Source organism: Lissotriton vulgaris, chromosome 3_1 (genome assembly GCF_964263255.1).
Source record: "Lissotriton vulgaris chromosome 3_1, aLisVul1.2, whole genome shotgun sequence".
Taxonomy (NCBI): domain Eukaryota; kingdom Metazoa; phylum Chordata; class Amphibia; order Caudata; family Salamandridae; genus Lissotriton; species Lissotriton vulgaris.
Window position 1 is genome coordinate 425,479,813 of NC_141689.1, and position 24,097 is coordinate 425,503,909.

The 24,097-nt window shown below is 49.3% G+C and overlaps 1 protein-coding gene across 4 annotated transcripts in view; it reads left to right on the forward strand.

Annotated features, from left to right (window-relative positions):
- DDX4 (DEAD-box helicase 4) overlaps positions 1–24,097 on the forward strand; it is a 1,777,277-nt gene that overhangs the window by 1,258,463 nt on the left and 494,717 nt on the right. For all 4 annotated transcript variants that reach the window (XM_086960639.1, XM_086960640.1, XM_086960641.1 and 1 more), the window contains one exon: positions 16,759–16,888. In XM_086960639.1, the coding sequence (XP_086816765.1) occupies positions 16,759–16,888 (130 nt within the window). The remainder of the gene's footprint in view (positions 1–16,758; positions 16,889–24,097) is intronic.

Genomic DNA, 24,097 nt, shown 5'->3' on the forward strand with positions numbered 1-24,097 from the left:
TTATGGATCACGGGTGATCACTCAAATCACTGACTGAAACAGTAATTCTCAGGGAATCTTTTTTTCCGGAATGAATCAAATAAGTTTTATTTTTTGCATCACATATATCAAATCAATGTGCAATTTTTTTCATTTTGATACAAACGACATTTGTTTAGTTCCACATGACAAATCAAAAGAACATGAATTCAACAAACAAAAAAAGACAATGATTTTTTCACAACAAACTCTCGACTTGCATTCAACATTCATACAAAACACATAGTATCTACATACATATAACCATCATATACAAATATTTACAATATCACAATTTAGGAAAACATAGCATTGGAAATCAGCAAATAAAGAGTATTGGTATGTTTGAGAGTTAATCGAGAATTCCTAATGCTGGATAGAGGAGGTCTACGCGTTTCGATGACCCCTTGTTGTGGGGAAATCTCATCAGGACCATGTGCCTGTAAATGGAGAACGAGATTGGGTCAACTGTGGGGACAAAACCATGCCTCTCAACGCTACAGTGGGGTGTGGGAAAAACTAATCCTACCTCTCAGTTGCTGGGTTCTCTTTTGTGGTTGTAACTGTAAACAAAAATAGAGTCTCTTTGAGCCCCTGGTTCAAAAAAGGCGCTCACACTCTCTTGAATGACACATTCGCTCGTGAATACTCACATAATTTTACGCATGCCGCGGTTTGAACAATTTTCTGGTGTAACAAATTCGGGTGGAAGTGGAGATCTAAAAGAATAGAAGGGCTTGTCAGGGGACTGTTGAAAGACTGGTGGCGGTAGCCGCTATGGTTGAAAGGTGCGACTTACTTTTGTATTAGCGCGGAGGGCAGTCGGGTGCTGTTTTCCGCATGGAACAATGTAACAGCTTAATCTGGTATCCTGAAAGGAAAAGGAAGCTGGTGTCAGGTCTCCAGTTACTTGCGGAGATCGCTCCTCGTGCGGTACTAATCTACCACGATATTTCGATTTACCTGTTTAGTTCGAGTCTGCTGAGTCAATCGGGGGGTCCACGCTCTTTGGTCTCTGTCAGTAAATGCAGCTACCGGCACCATCCAGTCGGTATTCCTGATCTCGTGTGTTCTAGTTTTACTCACTTCCTGGTTCACAAGGATTGTGGGGATTGTAGTTTGGTTGTTCGTTGTCATAGAAACGAAATGCGTTTCTGTTGAATTGAGTCATGTGCAGCCGGGCTCACGGTCTGCGCGGGAGACCGCAACCCGAATGACGATGTTATCATATTCATTGACATCTTGAGTAGTTTACAAGCGATAAAGCTCGGAGAGTTCATTGAGGCCATTTGTCGCTGTGTTAAATTTGACTATAAGCATGGCTTCATTGCGTGACAGTTTCTCTTCGATGTCACCACCTCTGGGGTCTTTCTCAATTTTCGCGATCACTGTCCATTTTAAATCATCTAGGATGTGTTCGTTATTTGGGCAATCATTGGATGAATAACGAACACACCCTAGATGATTTAAAATGGACAGTGATCGCGAAAATTGAGAAAGACCCCAGAGGTGGTGACATCGAAGAGAAACTGTCACGCAATGAAGCCATGCTTATAGTCAAATTTAACACAGCGACAAATGGCCTCAATGAACTCTCCGAGCTTTATCGCTTGTAAACTACTCAAGATGTCAATGAATATGATAACATCGTCATTTGGGTTGCGGTCTCCCGCGCAGACCGTGAGCCCGGCTGCACATGACCCAATTCAACAGAAACGCATTTCGTTTCTATGACAACGAACAACCAAACTACAATCCCCACAATCCTTGTGAACCAGGAAGTGAGTAAAACTAGAACACACGAGATCAGGAATACCGACTGGATGGTGCCGGTAGCTGCATTTACTGACAGAGACCGAAGAGCGTGGACCCCCCGATTGACTCAGCAGACTCGAACTAAACAGGTAAATCGAAATATCGTGGTAGATTAGTACCGCACGAGGAGCGAACTCCGCAAGTAACTGGAGACCTGACACCAGCTTCCTTTTCCTTTCAGGATACCAGATTAAGCCATTACATTGTTCCATGCGGGAAACAGCACCCGACTGCCCTCCGCGCTAATACAAAAGTAAGTCGCACCTTTCAACCATAGCGGCTACCGCCACCAGTCTTTCAACAGTCCCCTGACAAGCCCTTCTATTCTTTTAGATCTCCACTTCCACCCGAATTTGTTACACCAGAAAATTGTTCAAACCGCGGCATGCGTAAAATTATGAGTATTCACGAGCGAATGTGTCATTCAAGAGAGTGTGAGCGCTTTTTTTGAACCAGAGGCTAAAAGAGACTCTATTTTTGTTTACAGTTACAACCACAAAAGAGAACTCAGCAACTGAGAGGTAGGATTAGTTTTTCCCACACCCCACTGTAGCGTTGATAGGCATGCTTTTGTCCCCACAGTTGACCCAATCTCGTTCTCCATTTACAGGCACATGGTCCTGATGAGATTTCCCCACAACAAGGGGTAATCGAAACGCGTAGACCTCCTCTATCCAGCATTAGGAATTCTCGATTAACTCTCAAACATACCAATACTCTTTATTTACTGATTTCCAATGCTATGTTTTCCTAAATTGTGATATTGTAAATATTTGTATATGATGGTTATATGTATGTAGATACTATGTGTTGTTTTGTATGAATGTTGAATGCAAGTCGAGAGTTTGTTGTGAAAAAATCATTGTCTTTTTTGTTTGTTGAATTCATGTTCTTTTGATTTGTCATGTGGAACTAAACAAATGTCGTTTGTATCAAAATGAAAAAAATTGCACATTGATTTGATATATGTGATGCAAAAAATAAAACTTATTTGATTCATTCCGGAAAAAAAGATTCCCTGAGAATTACTGTTTCAGTCAGTGATTTGAGTGATCACCCGTGATCCATAACCCAAGTAGTGTAGCAATATTGTTACTGCTTTTGGTTTATAGTTAGTTCTGGTGAGGCTTGTCCTTATTGCCAGTGAGCCCAGACCCTGTTCTTGGTATTGGTTGAGTAAGTACGGCATAGCCGATTGGGACTCACAGTTGGTAGCCCATTACTGCTACTCACTGCAGAAAACAACAACCATTAGGACGGCTAAATACACAGGACAAGAATATATTTCCTTTTCCCTTTCTTTTGCTCTCCTACCTTACAGATGGACCTCCATTACCCTTTGTCCAGACTTGGCTCATGAGGCATTGATTCCCATCTTCCTAAGTATGTATCACTGACAGAATACATGCTGCATTCTAAGCTAACAGAATGTGTGTGTGTGTGTGTGTTCTAGTGTATGTGTGGCTTACTAGGATGTTGTATAACACTTTGTTCCCCATTGTGAACCTCAGGATTCATCAGATATACGTAGCACAAATGTCTATATATATGTGTGCAGTCCTTTAATTTCTTTCTCCCTTACAGGTGACTACTATGTCAGCGCAATGGGATCCGCGCATTAATAACCACGTTCTCTTGTTGTTTCAGGCTTATTACATCAGAATTAGTGATAAAGCTAGGGACACGTGTAAATATGAATTATTTTTACACATTGATAAATAGTATATCATCACTTTCTTTGTACATACACCCTAACATTTTGTGGAAAAACATGAGTGAGTGACAGGGGGATCTGACCTTGGTCCTGACGAAGATGAATAGCGCCCCGAAACATGTTGACCCGCACAGGAGAGTAAGCCCATTAACTTGCTTTATCTCTCCGAATCACTTTTTTAACAATACCAGCCAGTGTCTATTAAATTGTTTTTTCTACCACTAGGCCAGGTATTTAACACCACCTACCTATATCCCACCACTGACCCTACTGACACTCACTCCCAATCACTCACATAGCACCCACAATATAAAGGTGCTCCAGCGTAGTCGCTTGTCGCAGCACTGCCCCGTCCCGCGGCGGGAAGACCCCGATGATGAAGCATGACACCAAGGGCCCTTTTGGTGTGTGAGGGGTATTTTAACACAGAGTGTGTATTCCATGAACATCAGGATACATACCAACTCTACATGAGGTGGACCTTTGTTGAATAGAAGAGCTTGAGCCTGATCAGGTTGAGTTCCTTGGGACAGGGGGACCTTCAAGGGCAGATCTGAGGCAGGCACAGTTAGACTATTCCTCTCTTGAACCCCTCAGACAGCAAGCTGCTACTGAGGCTGCTGGGAATGCTCAAGGTACCCATAAAGTGTATTGGGATGATGGGCTCCTTTATTAAGAGGCTAGAGACCCCAAGCCTTGTGCTTACAGGAGCTTGGTTATACCTCTGCAATTTAGGGGCTTCCTTCTTACCTTGGCCCATGATATTCCCTTAGCAGGACACCTGGGCCAGAACAAGACTTGGGACAGGCTTGTCCCTCACTTTCACTGGCCCCACATGTCAGAAGAAACCAAGGAGTGTTGTTGCTCCTGTGTTACCTGCCAAGCCAGTGGCAAGTCGGGTGGCACCACAAAGGCCCCCCTCATACCACTACCTGTGGTGGGGGTACCCTTTGAAAGAGTGGGGATAGACATTGTAGGACCAATGGACCCCCAAACAGCATCTGGGCACAGATTGTAGACAAGTTCTTCAGTCCTTCAGACATTTTTTCTCTCTGACCCCAAGTCAGACAAGCTGGTGCACCCATGAGGTGGACACTGGTGACAGTCTGCCTGTCAAGAGTAAGATCTACATGCAACCTGACCAGGTCAGGGACTGCATAAGGACAGAGGTACAAAAGATGTTGGAGCTGGGAGTTATTGAGCCCTCCGAGAGCTCTTGGGCTAGTCCTGTGGTCTTGGTACCAAAACCTCACACCCAAGATGGTAATAGAGAGATGAGGTTTTGTGTAGACTACAGAGGTCTCAATGCTGTCACTAGGACAGATGCCCACCCCATCCCCAGGGCAGATAAACTCATTGATAGATTGGCTTCTGCCAAGTTCTTGAGCACATTTGACCTGACAGCAAGCTACTGGCAAATCAGATTAGCTGAGGATGCAAAAGCCAAGACAGCATTTTCGACCCCAGGAGGACATTATCAATTTGCGGTAATGCCCTTTGGTTTGATGAATGCACCTGCCACTTTCCAAAGGTTGGTGAATCAAGTTCTCACAGGACTGGAAGACGATTGTGCAGCTTATCTAGATGATATTGCTGTCTTTAGCTCCTCCTGGGAGGATCACCTGGTACACCTGAGGAATGTTTTAGAGGATTTGCAAAAGGCAGGCCTCCCTATCAAGGCTACAAAGTGCCAGATAGGGCAGAGCAAGGTTGTGTACCTGGGCCACCTGGTAGGTGGGTGTCTGGTTCAACCACTGGAGAGAAAGATCTAGACCATCAGAGACTGGACTCCTCCAACCACCCAGACACAGGTCAGAGCTTTCTTGGGCCTGACTGTGTACTACAGGAAGTTTGTGTAGAATAATGAGTTCATTGTGACACCACTGAATGACTTCACTTCCAAAAAGATGCCAAAGAAAGTTTAGTGGACAGTAAGCTGTCAAAAGGCATTTGATGACCTGAAGCAGGCCATGTGTACTGCACCTATTCTGAAAAGTCCAGATTACTCCAAAGAGTTCATAGTCCAAACAGATGCTTCTGTGTTGGGTGTGGGAGCTGTACTTTCACAACTGAATATAGATGGTCAAGACCAGCCCATTGCTTTTATAAACAGAAGGCTGACCCCTAGAGAGAAACGTTGGTCAGCTAGAGAGAGGGAGGCCTTTGCTGTGGTTTGGGCCCTGAAGCTGAGGCCATACTTGTTTGGCACGCACTTCAAGATTCAGACAGACCACATCCCCTCCTATGGTTAAATCAGATTAAGGGTGAAAATCCCAAACTTCTTAGGTGGTCCATTTCCCTATAGGGGATGGACTTTGCAGTGGAACACAGACCCGGGACTGACCATGCCAATGCAGATGGATTCTCCAGATATTTCCACTTAGAACATGAAGACTCAACTGGTCAAGGTTAGTTTAATATCCCTAAGTTTGGGGGGGTTGTGTAGGAGAGTAGGGTCTGCTTCCTATGGTCACCCCCACTTTTTGCTTTTGCTTTACTGGTTTTCGACTTAGATGTGGCTGTGGGCCTGCTAATCAGACCCACAGCACAGATGCACTCTCTAAATTTAACATGTACCCTAGGTACAACCACACTTGGGTATTGGTTCACCTCGTCAGCCCCTGTACTAAGTGTACCCTAGGTACTCAGGGCATAGGTGCAACCAGCATGTATTATGCCACCCCTGGCTGGCCACTCAAATAGACACAACTGGCTGATCACTCAGCTGGGGCAAGGTCGTGTAATCACCCCTTGCTTAGGTGTATTTCTATACCTACTACATATAGACACATAGTAACCTATAAGTCACTCCTATGGCAGGCCTTAACAATCCTGAAGGCAGAGTGCTTGATTACGTGTGAGATGGTGCTCTAGCTTGAGCTGAGCCTGTCTGCAGCTTTCTGAACCATGTCCTTATAACTGTTCTATGATATTGCCTTACCATATACTCTTAAGTGCATTATAATCCTTGCGGTTAATGCTAATTTTTGTTTGGCTTTATCAAAACATGTTGTGTAAGGTGTCATACACTTTGGAATACTACCCTCTCGCCAATTCTGGCGACGGGGGTAGCATTCCACCCTTCTAGAGGGAGAAGACATGTTATTTCCTACTATCCCGGTTTAAATTAACCAGAGCCCCAGCTTCAAAAATGGGCGCTGCTGCCCCGACACAAGTCTGACCTCCTGCTGCTGGGAGTCCTTCCAGTCATGGAGGTTTGGACAATCAGTTTCCTGCCTGGAGAGATGCGAGCACCACCCCAGACAGGAGTTTGTGTATTGGACAGGGAGGGCTGAATAGAAACACACTGCCTGGAGCACACTAGGTGCTCCATGCATACCCCAGTTCAACCCGGTTGCTGGGGCACTCCAGCCCCAGCTCTGGCGCGAATCTGGACAAAGGAAAGGGGGTGTAACCTCCCCCCTTCCTGGTCCCACCCATAGGAGGGACCTAGTGAGTAAACCAGCCCCCTTTAGTTGTATATAGGTAGGAGCTGACCCAGGAGACTTTAGATTAATCCTGGAATCGACTTGAAACGAAACTCTGGACCCTTCGACATTCACCTGAGCTGAAGACTGAAGAAATCTCCCATGTGGCCAAGGAATAACCACCCTGGGCAACCAGGCACCATCCAGCAACTCAACGGCTTGCTTTGTCCCCGTTCCCGCCGGAGCCCGAGCACCGAACCCGACAGGATCCAGACTCCCAGACCTCCTTGACCCCACTGCACGACTCCAGCACAGCTGAGCACCGTGGAAGGCGTCGAGACACGTGGGACCGGACATCTTGGAAAGCCTGCAACTTGCTAACAGCGCAGCTCCTGAGGCATCCTCGAAGCTGTGCAATGGGGACTGAGACACCCCGACACCGAGCTCCACCTGCACCGAAGACCAGCACTCCACGAGATCTGCATGGGGCCCTTCTGCTTGTGTTCTGCTCGACGCGTTGTCCGGTTGCTGGCCAGTTGGCTAGTAGCCCTGTGGCGACGATCCTTTTGAAAATCCATCGCTGGTTTGGTTGCTCCAGACTGACCCTTGCTTCCCTGAAAAGGTGAAGAACCTCAGACCCTCCTGGTCTGCACCAGAAGCCTTTTGTGTATCCTCAGTGGGTTGCCTTTGCTTACGCTTGTTGGCTCCTATCTTGAAGTCGACCCCTCCATCTGTGAGAACCTTCGTGGTACAGCTCCTCTCCAGCACCTGGTCATCCTCAACGCCTCCTGGTCCGTGTGGCTGCAAAGACAAGCTTCATTACAGCACCGGATTGCTCCTCGACGTCTGGTTCCGTCCTGGTTCCACCCGGTCACTGGCTAGTGACCTAGACTCTGTCCCCTCTGCTTTCAGGTGGTCTTCAACTCAGATTCACCCTTGGATTCACCCGGACATCTTCCTCCTGGTCGCCTGCAGCATCTTCTTCCAAGGCTCCATATGAATCAACGAGAAAACCCAACACACTTTGACACCTAAGCACCCGCAGCCCGTGGGTGAGGTAACGCAAGTACTGCGGTGTTCCTGTAGGGATTGACTATCCTAGTGTCTAGTTTTGTTAGTTGTATCTTCCTAGTTAGACCGGAAGTGTCCTAAATCTTCAATTACTTACCTTTTAGGTTTCCATTGACTCTCGCGTGAGTGTACATACACTGCACGTGCCGCCTGTGGTCCTCCTACTCCTAACCTAAGGGTCAGATAGTGTAGCCCCAGCGATTCCCTAGGCCTTTCCTTTTCACAAGTCGTGGTTCTTATACCACTTACTTAGTATATGGTTTTACGCGCCCCTAGGGCCTAACTGTAAATTGTGCTATTTAAAGTATTTCTAAGAGTAACTTGTTATATGCTTTTGCCTCTGACCTCATAAAGAGTTCAAAGGAGTGTGTTGGTGAATAAATGCATATATATTTTATATATATCCTGTGTGGTGTCTTTTCATTTGGTATTCAAGGGTTTACATATGGTAAAACAGCTGGCTTTACACGCCTTCAAGAGTCTTTTAGCCTAAGACTGTTCTGTCCACGCTACCTCTAGGATAGCTGGTTTATAAGGTTGACTTAAAACCATCACCATAAGGGTTGTTTGGACTGGTGCAAGGTGATCACTAGAATAGTGAGCACCATATACCAGGCCAACTTCTCACACTGAGGTCCTTAAACCGCAAGCAAGCTCTTGGAAGCCTCTGCTGCCATTTAATAAGGGCTAGTCTAACGTACTTCTGGGCACCTGTTCCAGGCCCGCTACAGGTCCCCCTGTAGATAAGAACCTTGCCAAACGCCCCCGCCCGGCTCCGGGCGACCCTTGCTTCCTGTCCACCCATCCCACTCCCGAGAGCCTGGTCATACAGGCCTCTAACTCCCAGACCGCATTCCCGACGGCTCCCCCCGATCGGGAATCCAAGAGGTACGAACAGTATGGTAAGATAAGAAGATGGTCTCCTCACTGAGTTTGGGGTTGCGGCCAGTTAACACTGCGTGCCTCTTGGGCCGTTATACCTACTCTCTGTGGGACACTGTCGTGGACGTGCTGCCACAATGTCCGGAGGATTTACAAAAGGGGGTGGTGATGAACAGAGTGTCTGAGTTAAACAGACCACTCTTACCCAGTCCAAAGATCAGGGCTTGATCCATCACCGTTATTTATCTCACTGCCCCATCCCAGCTCAGAACCTGGCTATATGCAAATCAGTCTGTCCCTGGCCCAGTGCATCATGGGAACAGGGCAGACTAAACTACCAAGCCAATTCTTCACCAGAAAGGAGACAAGCTACCGGGGACCGGTTTCTGGCATTTCAGCCTTCTTCGGCCCGGCTTGCTTGAATCCTGATGGAGCAGTGAGAAAGGGACTCATGTCTGAGTATACCCTGCCACACCTATAGTGGCCAAAAACGATTTACAAAAGGGGGTGGTGATGAACAGTGTCTGAGTTAAACCGACCACTCTTACCCAGTCCAAAGATCAGGGCTTGATCCATCACCGTTATTTATCTCACTGCCCCATCCCAGCTCAGAACCTGGCTATATGCAAATCAGTCTGTCCCTGGCCCAGTGCATCATGGGAACAGGGCAGACTAAACTACCAAGCCAATTCCTCACCAGAAAGGAGACAAGCTACCGGGGACCGGTTTCTGGCATTTCAGCCTCTGTCCCTCACCACCCCTTGTTGTAAATATTTTTGTCCACCCTAAGCGTGGAAGGGTATTCTCAGATGTGAGACCCTTGCTCATTGCACCATCAGGATTCAAGCAAACCGGGCCGAAGACGGCTGTAATGCCAGAAACCGGTCCCCGGGAGCTTGTTTCCTTCCCAGTGTAAGAATTGGCTTTTGTAGTTTGGTTTGCCTTGTTCCCATCATGCACTGGGACAGGAATCGACTAATTTGCATACAGCCAGGTTCTGAAACTGGGATGGTGCAGTGAGCTAAAAAACGGTGTTGGATCTAGCCCTGATCTCTTGACTGGGTGAGAGCTTTCTGCTTAATTCAGAGACTGTCCCTCACCACCCCTTGTTGTAAATATTTTTGTCCATCCTAAGGGTGGAAGGGTATTCTCAGATGTGAGACCCTTGCTCATTGCACCATCAGGATTCAAGCAAACCGGGCCGAAGACGGCTGTAATGCCAGAAACCGGTCCCCGGGAGCTTGTTTCCTTCCCAGTGTAAGAATTGGCTTTTGTAGTTTGGTTTGCCCTGTTCCCATCATGCACTGGGACAGGAACAGACTAATTTGCATACAGCCAGGTTCTGAAACTGGGATGGTGCAGTGAGCTAAAAAACGGTGTTGGATCTAGCCCTGATCTCTTGACTGGGTGAGAGCTTTCTGCTTAATTCAGAGACTCTGTCCCTCACCACCCCTTGTTGTAAATATTTTTGTCCACCCTAAGCGTGGAAGGGTATTCTCAGATGTGAGACCCTTGCTCATTGCACCATCAGGATTCAAGCAAACCGGGCCGAAGACGGCTGTAATGCCAGAAACCGGTCCCCGGGAGCTTGTTTCCTTCCCAGTGTAAGAATTGGCTTTTGTAGTTTGGTTTGCCCTGTTCCCATCATGCACTGGGACAGGAACAGACTAATTTGCATACAGCCAGGTTCTGAAACTGGGATGGTGCAGTGAGCTAAAAAACGGTGTTGGATCTAGCCCTGATCTCTTGACTGGGTGAGAGCTTTCTGCTTAATTCAGAGACTCTGTCCCTCACCACCCCTTGTTTTAAATATTTTTGTCCACCCTAAGCGTGGAAGGGTATTCTCAGATGTGAGACCCTTGCTCATTGCACCATCAGGATTCAAGCAAACCGGGCCGAAGACGGCTGTAATGCCAGAAACCGGTCCCCGGGAGCTTGTTTCCTTCCCAGTGTAGGAATTGGCTTTTGTAGTTTGGTTTGCCCTGTTCCCATCATGCACTGGGACAGGAACAGACTAATTTCCATACAGCCAGGTTCTGATCTGGGATGGTGCAGTGAGCTAAAAAACGGTGTTGGATCTAGCCCTGATCTCTTGACTGGGTGAGAGCTTTCTGCTTAATTCAGAGACTCTGTCCCTCACCACCCCTTGTTGTAAATATTTTTGTCCACCCTAAGCGTGGAAGGGTATTCTCAGATGTGAGACCCTTGCTCATTGCACCATCAGGATTCAAGCAAACCGGGCCGAAGACGGCTGTAATGCCAGAAACCGGTCCCCGGGAGCTTGTTTCCTTCCCAGTGTAAGAATTGGCTTTTGTGGTTTGGTTTGCCCTGTTCCCATCATGCACTGGGACAGGAACAGACTAATTTGCATACAGCCAGGTTCTGAAACTGGGATGGTGCAGTGAGCTAAAAAACGGTGTTGGATCTAGCCCTGATCTCTTGACTGGGTGAGAGCTTTCTGCTTAATTCAGAGACTCTGTCCCTCACCACCCCTTGTTGTAAATACAATGTCCGGAGGAGGCTCGACTAAACTCGCCCAAGCCCTTGCGGGGGGTCGAGATGCGGCACGGTATTCCATCCGGTGTGGGCTGGATACAACGTACTCGCTGGGGAGAGCGATGGCAAAGACGGTGGTGATTCGCCGCCACGCCTGGCTGAGGTCTGCCAACTTTTCGGCTGATGTCCAAAACACCCTTATGGACATGCCGTTTGATGGGCGTCACCTCTTTGGCGACAAGCCACACAGTGGGTTTGAGCGCTTTAGGGACCGCACCAGCAAACTGCTGCCTTTCGCTCCCTTCGTGGCCAAGGAAGGGGCGCCCCCACACGTCCTGCCAGCCACGGGCCGCAGACTAACATCCAGCGCGGTGACGGACGTGGTAACCGCTGTGGCGGTGCTCGGGGACAACGGCGCGGCCAGTCCACATCCACCCCCGCAGCATCCGCCTCAAAGCCCTCCTAGTTAAAGCTTTCAGGCCCACGTGACGCCAGTGGGGGGCAGGGTTTGCCATCACCTCCTCCACTGGCGCGACATCACATCGGACAGGTGGGTGCTGCAAATCGTCCGAAGGGGCTAATCCCTCCCCTTCGAGGCGTCTCCTCCAGCCATGCCACCGCAACATCCCCTCGTGTCGGGGGATCACTTTAGTCATCTGCGAGAGGAAGTTACGGCCCTCTTGGCTAAGGGGGCCATTGAGCGCGTTCCTGGGCCAGAAGTAGGGTGTGGTTGTTACTCCCACTACTTTCTGGTTCCCAAGAAGGGCAAAGGGGGCCTACGCGCCCTATCTTGGACCTGCGGAACGTCAATGGCTTCCTCCGGAAGGAGAAGTTCAAGATGCTGACACTGGCTCAGGTCTTGGATGCCCTGGACCCGGGAGACTGGATGGTAGCGTTGGACTTGCAGGATGCTTATTTTTACATACCCGTCCTGCCGGCCCATGGGCGCTACCTGCGGTTCATGGTAGGCCACGAGCACTTTCAGTGTGCAGTGCTCCCCTGAGCACTTTCAGTTTACAGGGCCCCCCTACGGCCTTACCAGCGCCCCCTTTCGGCCTTACCTGCGCCCCACGGGTGTTCATGATAGTGATGGCGGTGGTCTCAGCTCATCTGCGCAGGTTAGGGGTTTCAGTCTCCCCCTACCTCGACGACTGGTTGTTGAAGGCAGGCTCACCCTAGATAGTAGTCAGCCGCATCCAGACTTCAGCCGACCTCCTGCACCTGCTGGGGTTCTCCACCAATGTGCCGAATTCACACCTGTGTCCCTCTCGGAAGCTCCTCTTCATCGGAATAGGTTCTAGACTCGGCGCAGTTTCGGGTTTATCCTCCCGAACAGCGGGTTCGGGATATTCAGGCTCTGATTCCGATAGTTTCAGCCGTTATCCCGAATTTCGGTCAGGTTGACACTGCGGCTTCTGGGGCTGATGGCCTCCTGCGTCCTTCTGGTGCATCATGCCAGGTGGCGGATGCGGGCTCTGCAGTGGGATCTGAAGTGTCAGTGGGCCCAGCATCAGGGCAACTTGTCCGACCATGTCTTGATCTCGGAGGGCACTGCAAGACAGTTGCAGTGGTGGCTCACAGACCGCGATTGGGTCAGCGGCAGATCCCTCTCCCTACCCCAACCGGAGCACGTAGTTGTGTCCGACGCGTCCCTCCAGGGCTTGGGGGGGCCACTTGGGAGAGGTGGAGATCAGAGGCCTCTGGCCTCCGGCGGAGTCCCGGCTCCACATCAACCTTCTGGAGCTGCAGGAGATCCGGCTTGCACTGAAGGCATTCCTCCCCTCTGTCCGGGGAAGTGTAGTGCAGGTGTTCAAGGACAACACCACCGCCATGTGGTACTGCAACAAACAGGGCGGGGTGGGGTCCTGGACCATATGCCAGGAGGCTCTGCGCCTCTGGCAGTGGCTAGAACATCAGGGCGTTACCCTGGTGGTTCAACACCTGGCAGGTTCCCTGAACGGCAGGGCGGACAAACTCAGCCGTCAGTGCATGATGAATCATGAATAGTGTCTGAACTCGGACGTAGCGCAAGGCCTCTTTCAGCAGTGGGGAGAGCCTTGGTTAGATCTCTTCACCAAAGAAGAGAACGCGCAATGTCATCAGTTCTGCGCGTTGGAATTTCCAAGGCGGCACTCGCTCGGAGACGCTTTTCGTTCCAAGTGGAGCTGTGGTCTGTTGTACGCATTTCCGTGTATACCACTTCTGCCCAGAGTGCTGAAGAAGATCAGGTGCGACCGGGCCCAAGTTATCCTTGTGTCTCCGGACTGGGCACAAAGATACTGGTATCCCGAGCTACTCCGCATTTCTGTCGATCCCCCGATTGGCTGCCTCTTCGGGAGGACCTTCTTTTGCAGCAGCAGGGGACAGTCCTCTACCCGAACCTGTCCAGTTTCACTTACATGCGTGGAGATTGAGCGGCTGCAGTTGAGGACTTTTGCCGTGCCTCCTGAAGTCTGTAATGTGATTCTGACAGCCAGGCGTTCCTCCACAAAATCGGTATACGCCTGCAGGTGGAACACATTTTTGGCATGGTGCATAGCAAAGGCTGTGGATCCCCTTTCTGCCCCTCTTTCGGAGGTTCTCCTATTTCTTCTCTTTTTTTGCCCAGCAGGGCTCTGCTCTGGGCACTCTGAAGGCCTACCTTTCCACCTTCTTAAGGCTCCCTGATCAGCCCTCTCTGTTCAAGTCCTCAGTTGTAAATAGCTTTTTGAAGGGCATCACTCATGTGTTTCCTCCTGTTCCTTTCGTGATGCCTCAGTGGGACTTGAACCTTTTTCTGACGTATCTGATGTGCGCTCCCTTCAAGCCACTTCATAACTGTCCTCTTCGTCTCCTTACTCTTAAGACTGCATTCCTGGTTGCCATCACCTCTGCCAGAAGAGTGAGTGAGCTCCAGGCTCTTTCTTCTAAACCTCCTTTCCTTTCTGCCCATCCGGACAAAGTTGTGTTGCGGACGCGACCCTCTTTCCTGCCCAAGGTAGTCTCAGCCTTCCACATCAGGCAGTCCATCACCTTGCCCACCTTCTTTCCGCCTCCGCATCCCTCGAAAGAGGAAGAGAGGCTCCACCGTCTGGACCCAAAACGTGCGCTCTCATTCTATCTGGATCACACACGCCAGTTCGGGGTGGATGACCAACTCTTTGTTGGTTACGTGGGCGCTAAGAAGGGTCGGGTGGTGCACAAGCGAACCATTTCTAGATGGGTCGTCTTGTGCATCAAGGCTTGTTACTCTCTGGCTATAAAGGAGCCTCCTGTAGGGCTATGTGCCCATTCCACTCGGGCCACGGCGGCTACTACTGCCCTGGGTCGGGGAGTCCCCTTGCAGGACATTTGTCAGGCAGCTACGTGGGCCTCGCAGCACATGTTTGCAAGACACTACTGCCTGGACAGCCAAGTCCGGAGAGATGGCTTTTTCTTCCGTTCTCCAGGACTTTCTGGTGTGATCATGGGTTCGCAGACCCACCACCTGGGTTGGTATTGCTGGGGTATCTATTCTAAGGTAAGGAATCTAATACTAACCTGTTTCTTTCAGATGCACAAGTTACTTACCTTCGGTAACAATATATCTGTAAGAAACAGTAGTTAGTATTAGATTCCTTACCGCCCCACCCATCCTGCCCGTTGTGCGAACCGATATCTAGGGTCAAGGTCATCCCCTTTCAGGGCTCTAGTTTCATGGCACCAGTGTTGGTTTTTATCATGGCTCTGCGTTTCTGGCGTGGAAAAGCTATGTATAAGAACTGACTTCCGCGCGCGAGGGCAGCGTCTAAGTACTCCGGCGACGTCATCCCGACGACGGACGCGGAGCCGCAGATGACGCCTAGCGACGCACAAGGGTACTGCTAAGCAAAAGTTTCCGGATCCAGTCTGGCGCCTGGGGATTTTCGAAGGTAAGGAATCTAATACTAACTACTGTTTCTTACAGATATATCGTTGCCGAAGGTAAGTAACTTGTGCTTTAGACCCAAAAAGATGTTGTTCTGCATTGACCGCACACGAGTTCCTTGTGGACGACCAACTGTGTGGGGTATGTCTGAGTAAAGATTGGATGGGCCATTCAGAAGTGCCCCCCCCCCCCCCCTCTGGATCGTGCTCTACATTTACATCTGCTATGCTTTGGCCTAGATGCAACCCCCTGAAGGCTTGCTTGCGGTCCTTGAGAGCTAGGCAGCAACATGGGCCTCTTTGCACACATTTACAGAACACCACTGCCTGGACTTTCAGGTCCAGTAGGGATGGGCACTTTACCCTTTCGGTCTTGCAGGACTTCTCAAATGAAATTGGTCCTCAGACGCACCTCCGGGGAGGTATTACTTGGGTTTCTATTCTAAAGTAAGGAATCTACAGCTAGGTGTCTCTATCAGCTGAACAAGTTACTTACCTTTGGTAATGCCTTATCTTGTAGAGACTATATGTAGCTGCAGACTCCTTACTGACACACCCATCGTCCCCTCTCTAACTGATTTCTAGGGACAGGGTTGTTCACTTTCAGAACACTAGTTTTCCACACAAGTCTTCAGTGTTCTACGTGACTGTGCTCTTTGCGTGGAAAGTCATGAAATAAAGCTGATGTCAGCATGCTGGGTTGCAGCATATGTAGGCACTGCGCACAATTTTGGACAACACCGATGCCATGCGGAGCTGAACAATGCCCAACACCACTGCGCATGGGTACTGCTACACAAAAATTTAAGTTAAGGAATCTGCGGATAGAAAAAGTCTCTACCAGATACGGCGTTACCGATGGTAAGTAACTTGTTCTTTTAGTTTAATTAATCCTGTCCATGTGTAGAAAAATTTGACAAATTAAACCTGGTGTGTTCTAGTCAAGGATGGTGTCAATGTTGTTAATGTGATGCGTGACAAATTATAGGAGCTATGTTTTTTCCCTTGTTCTCTCCTTTGCATCATCTTGCATAGTTTGTCTCCTCAGCATTTGTTGTTACTTAAAACTGCTTTTGGGTGACTGGACAGATATAAGTATATGTTGATCACATGGAAGGGCTAAAGAAATGTAAATAGTAAAAACTGCCTTGCCCTCCAGGATATATTTTCCTTAATTGTTTGAGGAATACTCTGAGGAAGAGTAATGAAGATGACCAGCCAGTCATTTATGTATTGAGAGGCGTAGCAAGGAGGTGTCTTTGAGGGTCTCTGTCACTGCACGTAGAAGAATAAGTTCTGTATGTGCAAAACTGTCACATTCTACCTTTTGTTTTCAGTTTTGTTTTACTCCATGGTTTATGGGAAAACATAAAGCCTTGTTACTCTGTTCCATTATGTGATCTTAAATAGTATTGAGAGAATCATGTCCTCTGTTAAATTTCATTTTAGAACCTGTATAAAACCAGTTGTGGTGTATGGTGGAACACAAACCTTTCATTCTCTGCGCCAGATATATCAAGGCTGCAACATACTGTGTGCAACCCCAGGAAGACTAATTGATATAATTAAGCGTGAAAAGGTAGGACTATAATAGCATCTTTTTTTAGTTAACCATGTAATAATTGGCGTTATTTTGCAATAGTTGTGTGACAATTATTTGTATTAAGTTTAAGTTTATTAACCATACATTTTGATGGATGCATCCACCTGCAGATTCCTCAACTTTTTAATATCCCATGTGCTAGCTTGGCCTGGAAACTTTGTGATAGATGTCTCATACTGGTAGAGTCCTATCTTAAACACGGCTCCACATGCAGGAGCGCGTGGAGTCGGTGGAGCCAAAAAGCTTCCCTCAGTGGCATAATGATGTTTGTTCCCTTTTTTTCCGTGCCTTCGACATGTTGTGCAGGTTTTCAGCCCACCTCATGAGATTTCTCTTCATTTAAAATGTTTTATAATTCCTTAGGTGCAGTTTTCCGTCAACATATCACTGCCAGACGGTCCGGTTTCAAGCCACGCAAAGACTGCAGTGAGCTGCTGCTGATTACTGATACTCCTAAAATCTATCATCAGATGGAGACTTCTAGCTGCAGATTCCTTACATTTGAATTTCCCAGGCGTCCGGCTGGATCCAGAAACTTTTGCTGAGCAATACTCCTTGCTCGTGACGTCGGGAGGCTCCATTCGGCTCCGCGTGAAGTTGGTAGCATCGGTTATGATGTCATGGTGCCTACATAGGCGCCACCCAGGTGCGTGGACGTCAGTTCTTTTCTTTCCGGACCAGTTAAGCGCTGATAAGGGAAGAACTACCCCTCTGCTGCATTTTTGGCAGGCTTTTTGATGACTTCGTTTGCGAGGGATATTGGGTAGGAAAACAGGTTTTTAACCATGTGGGACTTGTTCCCACACAATGTCGTTTACCGATCCCCACCGAGTAGGTCTGTGGTGTCCATAACGCTACCACGATTCGAAGTCGTGTTCAGACTGCCGGGCGATGGCTCCGAAGACCTTGAGGGAGCGGGCGTTGAAGTTTCTTGTGGCCCAGCAGTCAGCACCGTTGAGCGAGGCTCCGAGTAGATCACGATCCCGTTTGAAGAAGAGGTCGCAGGATCGCTCAAGGAGCCCGGAGCCCGAAGTCCTCTTCCTCCCATTGAAGCAGGGTCGATTTTATCACGTATTACCCCAGGTCCATTCTGCCCACACCTGTGCCATCCTTTTCACTCAGCCAGCATGAACCTCTACATAGGCCCTGCCGTTTTTCTGTAGGCCTTTGTTAAATTGACCAGAGTTCTGCCATTTTTCTGTACAGCAGGCTCTGAGCTAGTCTGAGTCAAAATCTTAGCCAGCTTCTCTCTGCGAGGCCTCCTGCTTCAAACTAGAGCCTCCACCCTACATGTGTGCGCAAAGTTCACTGTCTCTCTCTATGCTGTCGATGTATAGCACACCGCATCCGGGGTCTGAACATGAGAATAGAGAAGTTCCCACCGTCAGACCAGTGTGATGGATGTGGCAACCAAGACATTGCTATATATTTTATTCCTTACATTACAGATTTTCTGCTTGCCCTATGCAATTTACGACGAGTGCTTGGCCTGAGAATATAACCTTTCACCTAGTATATGTTCCGCATTTAGTAGAGTAAGCACGACACTTGTGATATAGGTGCGACCAGTGGGCGTAATTTGCAAATAGGTGACTTAGGTGGGACTTATGTTGCAATAAGCACTTCTGCTTCAGTTCCCAGCACTAGAGGGTATAAAAGGGAAGCCCACAGGTTTTTTGTCGGACTACCCCACCCGTCTGTTGGTAGACCGCAGGCGGGTGTGGGTGCTCTCCAAGACCTCTTGTTCTTTGTTTTTAAGATAAAATTTAACTTGCCAATATATTTGCTGTATATGCTATGTATGCTATTTTGTTTCTAAATTAGTGTTTTCCTTTTGAGAATGTAATGCGTATATTACACTTGCAAGGCTGCTTTCTTTTAGGTTTAAACATGAGTATTCTCAGCATTTTAGATCAAATGTGTTTTGCATTCTGAGAACAATTTCCTTGATTTAAATTGTTTTTCATAGTGCATTTATAAATGTGTCTTTGAGGTTTTTACTCTGCACATCTTATGTTTCATTTTCTGAAGTCTCTCTCTTATAACGATTTCATTGCTTCCATGCACAAGAGCCTTCTGATTTGTGTGACTGTGAATTTGAGGTCAATTTTGTATTTTAAGTGCCTTTCTCTTGAAGCTGCACCTACTAAATAAATCTGTTAAACCTTTTGGCTTAATTTCCATGACTCGCAGATTTGTTTCCTTCATTTTAGTGTGAGCGTTCCTGCACACCCGCCTCAAGTTAAGGTGCCCCCTTGTCCCCTAAATTGCTCCCTCAAACATTTGGTGAAGGGGCCCCCTTGCCTCCAAAACGCTCCCTGTAACACCATTTGAGGTCATCTGGACACTTGGGGAAGAGGCACAAGAAGAAGTCCAAGCAGACTTGGACTTAACCTCAACTGGCATCCGTTGTCTAAAGAGGTAAGGAGCACTGACACTCTAGGCACGGTTCAGCGGAGCCAGAGTTGACTTCGCACCTCCCTCCATTTCCGGGAGCCAGAGCAACTCCCTCTCAAATTAAGGATTTTATCTGATAGACATCTAGCTGCAGATTCCTTAACTTAGAATATCTCCCCAGGCACCAGACTGGATCCGGAAAATCTTTTTTCCTCCAACAATACCTCTGCACGCTGAGGGGGCGGCGGCGCCCGGCTCCCTCATGACGTCGTCCACGGAAGTGACGTCAATGAAGCCATATAATTCACTCCTGGCGTGCTGACGTCTGTTCTCTTCTTTTCCGCGTCCTAACGTGGATCCGGGAAATTTATAGCTCTGGCCTGTTTTGTAATCTACAGGCCTTTTCTGCGCCCTTTTGGCGTCTAGGAACAGTGTGTCGATGCCCTTTGCGGGCTTCAAATCGTGCTGGTCCTGCTCCCGACAGATATCTGCAACGGACCCACACCAAATCTGTATGTGGAGCTTTGGGGTGCACCATGACTCAGTGGAGTGCGACGCTTGCCGACAAAATCCCTGAGAGAACGCGGCATGAAACTATGGTCAGCCCGGATTTCCCATTCAGACCCCACACGACGCAGATCTCCTTCTCCGCCGGAGCTGTCCACGCAGCGCAAGTACACGCAGGAGCACGTTCCTGTTCGGGGCAGGTCCTGGGATCGGCACTATCATTCACCTGCCTCTTTCAAGCACAAACGGAAGTCGCGGAGGTAGTCAACATCATGTTGGCTCCCAGAATTTGCCGGATTCAGGCTATCAGGAGTCGGACCCCGTGTAGCTCCCAGTCTTTGCCGGATTCAGGCTATCAGGAGTCAGACCCCGCGTAGCTCCCGTTTCCGGGTGCTGGGCGACTCGGCCTCAGATGGAGGACTACTGCAGGGCCCTGCAGTCTTTTCTGGCTTTGCCCCCACCCCCTCTCTGGCGCGCTTTAGGGCCCCACACTGGGGTTGGGTAGGGACTCAGGCCGGGTCTCCACCGGCGGGTTTACTCAATGCTCCGACTGAGTGCCTTGACCCGAATCCGGAGTCGCTGCGACATCGGGACACGGGCCGGAGGGCCAACCCACAACGGCTTGCCTTACCACAGCGCTGTCGCACAGCCTCCCGGGGCTCCCTGCGGCGGTGCTGGAGTGGGCTGCGGTGCATGACACTGCTTTGGCGCACTCTCCCTCCGCAGGTTCCCACCGTCGAAGATGTTGAGTCGCTGCCGGTCTGACTCCGGAACGTCGAGGCCTTTTCGGAGGTAGTCGACGCCAGATTGACTCGGGCGGTCGAGGCCTGTTCGGAGGTAGTCGACACTTTGCCAGTCAAGACCCTTTCTGAGGTTGTTGACGCCGGCTCGACTCGGGCGGTCGAGGCCTGTTCAGAGGTCGCCAACACTCTGCCGGTCGAGACCCTTTCTGAGGTTGACGACGCCGGCTCGACGTCGCCTCTGCGCCGTTTGACACCGGTGCAATCTCCAGCTTTCTTGGTGGAGTGAGGGTGCCCTTTACGTTCTCCACCCCCTCAGTCATTTCCATGCTCTCCAGAGCGGGCACAAGTGGGGCCTTGAGCCGCTCATCCTTTTACTGAGTGTCTGTTAAGTGGCCGGCTTAACTTGCATCCATCACCTACTGATGACTTGCTGTCACCACCTCGCGGGGCCACTGAGGCAAGTATCACATTCCTCAGTGCTGTTTGTAGGGCTGCCAACCTTTTGAGGATGCAGCCGCCCTCCGTGTCTAGACCTCCGGAACCCTTGCTGGATCTTCTCCACCAAGGTCCGGGGGACGTAGAGCCACTGTTGCAGTTTGCGGAGTCATTGTTTGACATCCTTCTCTGGACATGGGCGAGGCCCTCTTCTGGGGACCCTGTGGAGCGTGCTGTTGCACATTGCCATTGGCCAGCTCCCCATAACCCAGCCTCTTTGACCCTCCATCCTAGGGCTGGAGGTCTTGTGCATCAGGCAGCTCTCTACCGCTTCGGTTCCAATGCATCCTCCCACTCGGGAGGCTCAGTAGTTGGAGTCATGTGGCCGCAATGTGTTCGCATCCACAAGCTCTGCACTCAGGTCCCACAACACTGTGTGTATGTTTGCTCTGGCTACTCTTGCCCTATGGGACGCTGTAGTGCTGCTCTTCCCCTCCTTGGCGGAGAGCTCTCGTGCCGATCTGGCCCACATAATCCATGATAGCTATGATGAGGCGCAGTTTTCAATTAGGACTGTATGAACACCACTGACTCTGTGGGTAGGGCTATGGCTCGATCGGTGGTCATACGCCGCCATGGTTGGTTGCGTGATGGCATCTTCCCAGAGCATGTTCAAGAGCAGCTTCAGGATCTACCTTTTGATTGGGTCACTCTTTTTGACGCCCATGCCGATTCGGCGGTCTGGCGCCTCTTGTCTGTTTGGTTGTCTTCCCAGGTCTTTATTCCTCATGGAGCGTTATTGGTCTTGTGGGGGTACCGTCACTTCCTTTTCTGTTACCCCTTGTGGGTTTCAGATGTTCAGCCGCGTTATTTTCATGTTCTGCTGCAGCTAGTTTAGCTGTGTTTACCTTTCTTTTGAGCCTCTGCCTACGAGCTTGCTCAAAAGGGACCCTTCTTTTGTAGGGTTGTGCCTTACCCTATGTGGGGTTTTTGTTGGCAGTTATATTGCTACACTTCCTTACCAGGCAGTTTTGTAGCGATTTGTCTATTCCTACTGTTGTATGGTGAGAACCATAGGGTGGGTTTCTCTCAGGGTGTTCCTTTGGTCAATCAATCAATCAGCGTAGTTGTAAAGCGCGCTACTTACTCGTGAGGGTCTCAAGGCTCTGAGGGGAGGGGATGCCGCTACTGCTCGAAGAGCCAGGTCTTGAGGAGTCTTCTGAAGGCGAGTAGGTCTTGGGTCTGCCGTAGGTGGGTAGGGAGGGTGTTCCAGGTGGAGAAGGATCTGCCGCCGGAGGTTGTTCGTTGGATGCGGGAAACTGCGGCGAGGGCGAGGCTGGCAGAGGGGAGCTGGCGGGTGGGGGTGTAGAAGCAGAGTCTGCTGTTCAGGTAGGCTGGTCCGGCGTTGTGGAGTGCTTTGTGTGCATGGGTGAGGAGCTTGAAGGTGATCCTCTGGTCGACGGGGAGCCAGTGTAGGTCTCTCAGGTGGGGGATGATGTGGCTGCGGCGGGGGACGTTGACTATCAGTCGGGCGGAGGCGTTTTGGATGCACTGTAGTCGTCGTAGCTGTATGGCTGGGATTCCTGCGTAGAGTGCATTGCCGTAGTCCAGTCTGCTTCTGACGAGGGCCTGTGTCACCGTTCCTCTTGTTTCGGTCGGGATCCACTTGTAGATCCTGCGGAGCATGCAGAGGGTGTTGTAGCAGGAGGAGACGGCGTTGACCTGTTTAGACATGGAGAGGGAGGAGTCGAGGATGAATCCTAGGTTGCGTGCATGGTCGGTGCTGTTCCCAGTGTGGTTGGTGTGAGAAGTTGGCCTGATATATGATGCTCACTTGTTCTAGTGATCACCTTGTATCAGTCCAAACATCCCTTATGGCGATTGGTTGTAAGTCAACCTTATAGATCAGCTATCCTAATGGTAGCATGGACAAAGCAGTCTTAGGCTAAACTCTTTTGGCATGTGAACCCAGCTGTTTTACCACATATAACCCCTTGAATACCAAATGAAAGGACACCACACAGGTAGTTATGAAAATAAACAAGGTATTTATTAACTAACATACACCTCTGAACTCTTTATGAGATCAGAGGGCTAAGCACATGACAATCTCTTAGGAAAAATACGTTTAAGTTGCACAAATTACAATGGTGCCCTAGGGCCACGTCAAACCATATACTAAGTAAATGGTATAAGGAAATCGATAGAAGGAATAGAGCTGTCCAGAGGCTCTACGATCGCTGGGACTACACACTACTCACACGCGAGATGCGTAACAAAGTCAATGGACAGTACAAATTACGAAAAGGTAAGTATTAGACAGTTCCGACTAGCTAGGAGTAAAACGACTGAAAATCTGGACACTAGGAGAGTCAATCTACCCTTGAGCACCGAAATGCTCTTGTTACCTCACCCATGGGCTGCGGGTGCATAGGTGTCAAAGTGTGTCTGGTTTCTGCGTTGAAGTCTGTAGGAGGGTGGATACCTGACTATGGTTACCTCCAACTTTTTGCCTGGTGTTTTGCTGGTTTTCCGACTTAGTTGACCTGGGACCCTGCTATTCAGGGCCCCAGGCCTACTGCTCTCGCTGTAAAATGGATTCCATTTACCTTAGGTACATATCTAATTGGATACTGAGTCACCTTATCAGTCCCTGTACAGTGTACCTTAGGTACCCAGGGCATAGGTGTACCCAGGGCCTACCAGGGGCTGCAGCATGTATTATGCCACCGCTGGCTGGCCATCCAAATCTGACACAACTGGCTGCACGACAGCTGGGGCAAGGTGGTGTAATCACCCTTTGCTTTAGATATAGTATACCTATATCTAACCCTAAAATGGACACATGTATTCCTATCAGTCACTCCTATGGCAGGCCTTAACAATCCTGAAGGCAGAGTGCTTGGAATCATGTGAGATGGTGCTCTGGCATGAGCTGGGCCCGTTTGCAGCTTGCGGAACCAAGTCCTAATAGCTGTTCCATGATAAAGCATAACATATACTCTTAAGTGCATTATAATCCTCGCGGTTATTTGCCAACTCTGGTATCGCTTTATCAAAACATGTCGAGTAAGGTGTCATACGAATTGGAATACTAATCCCT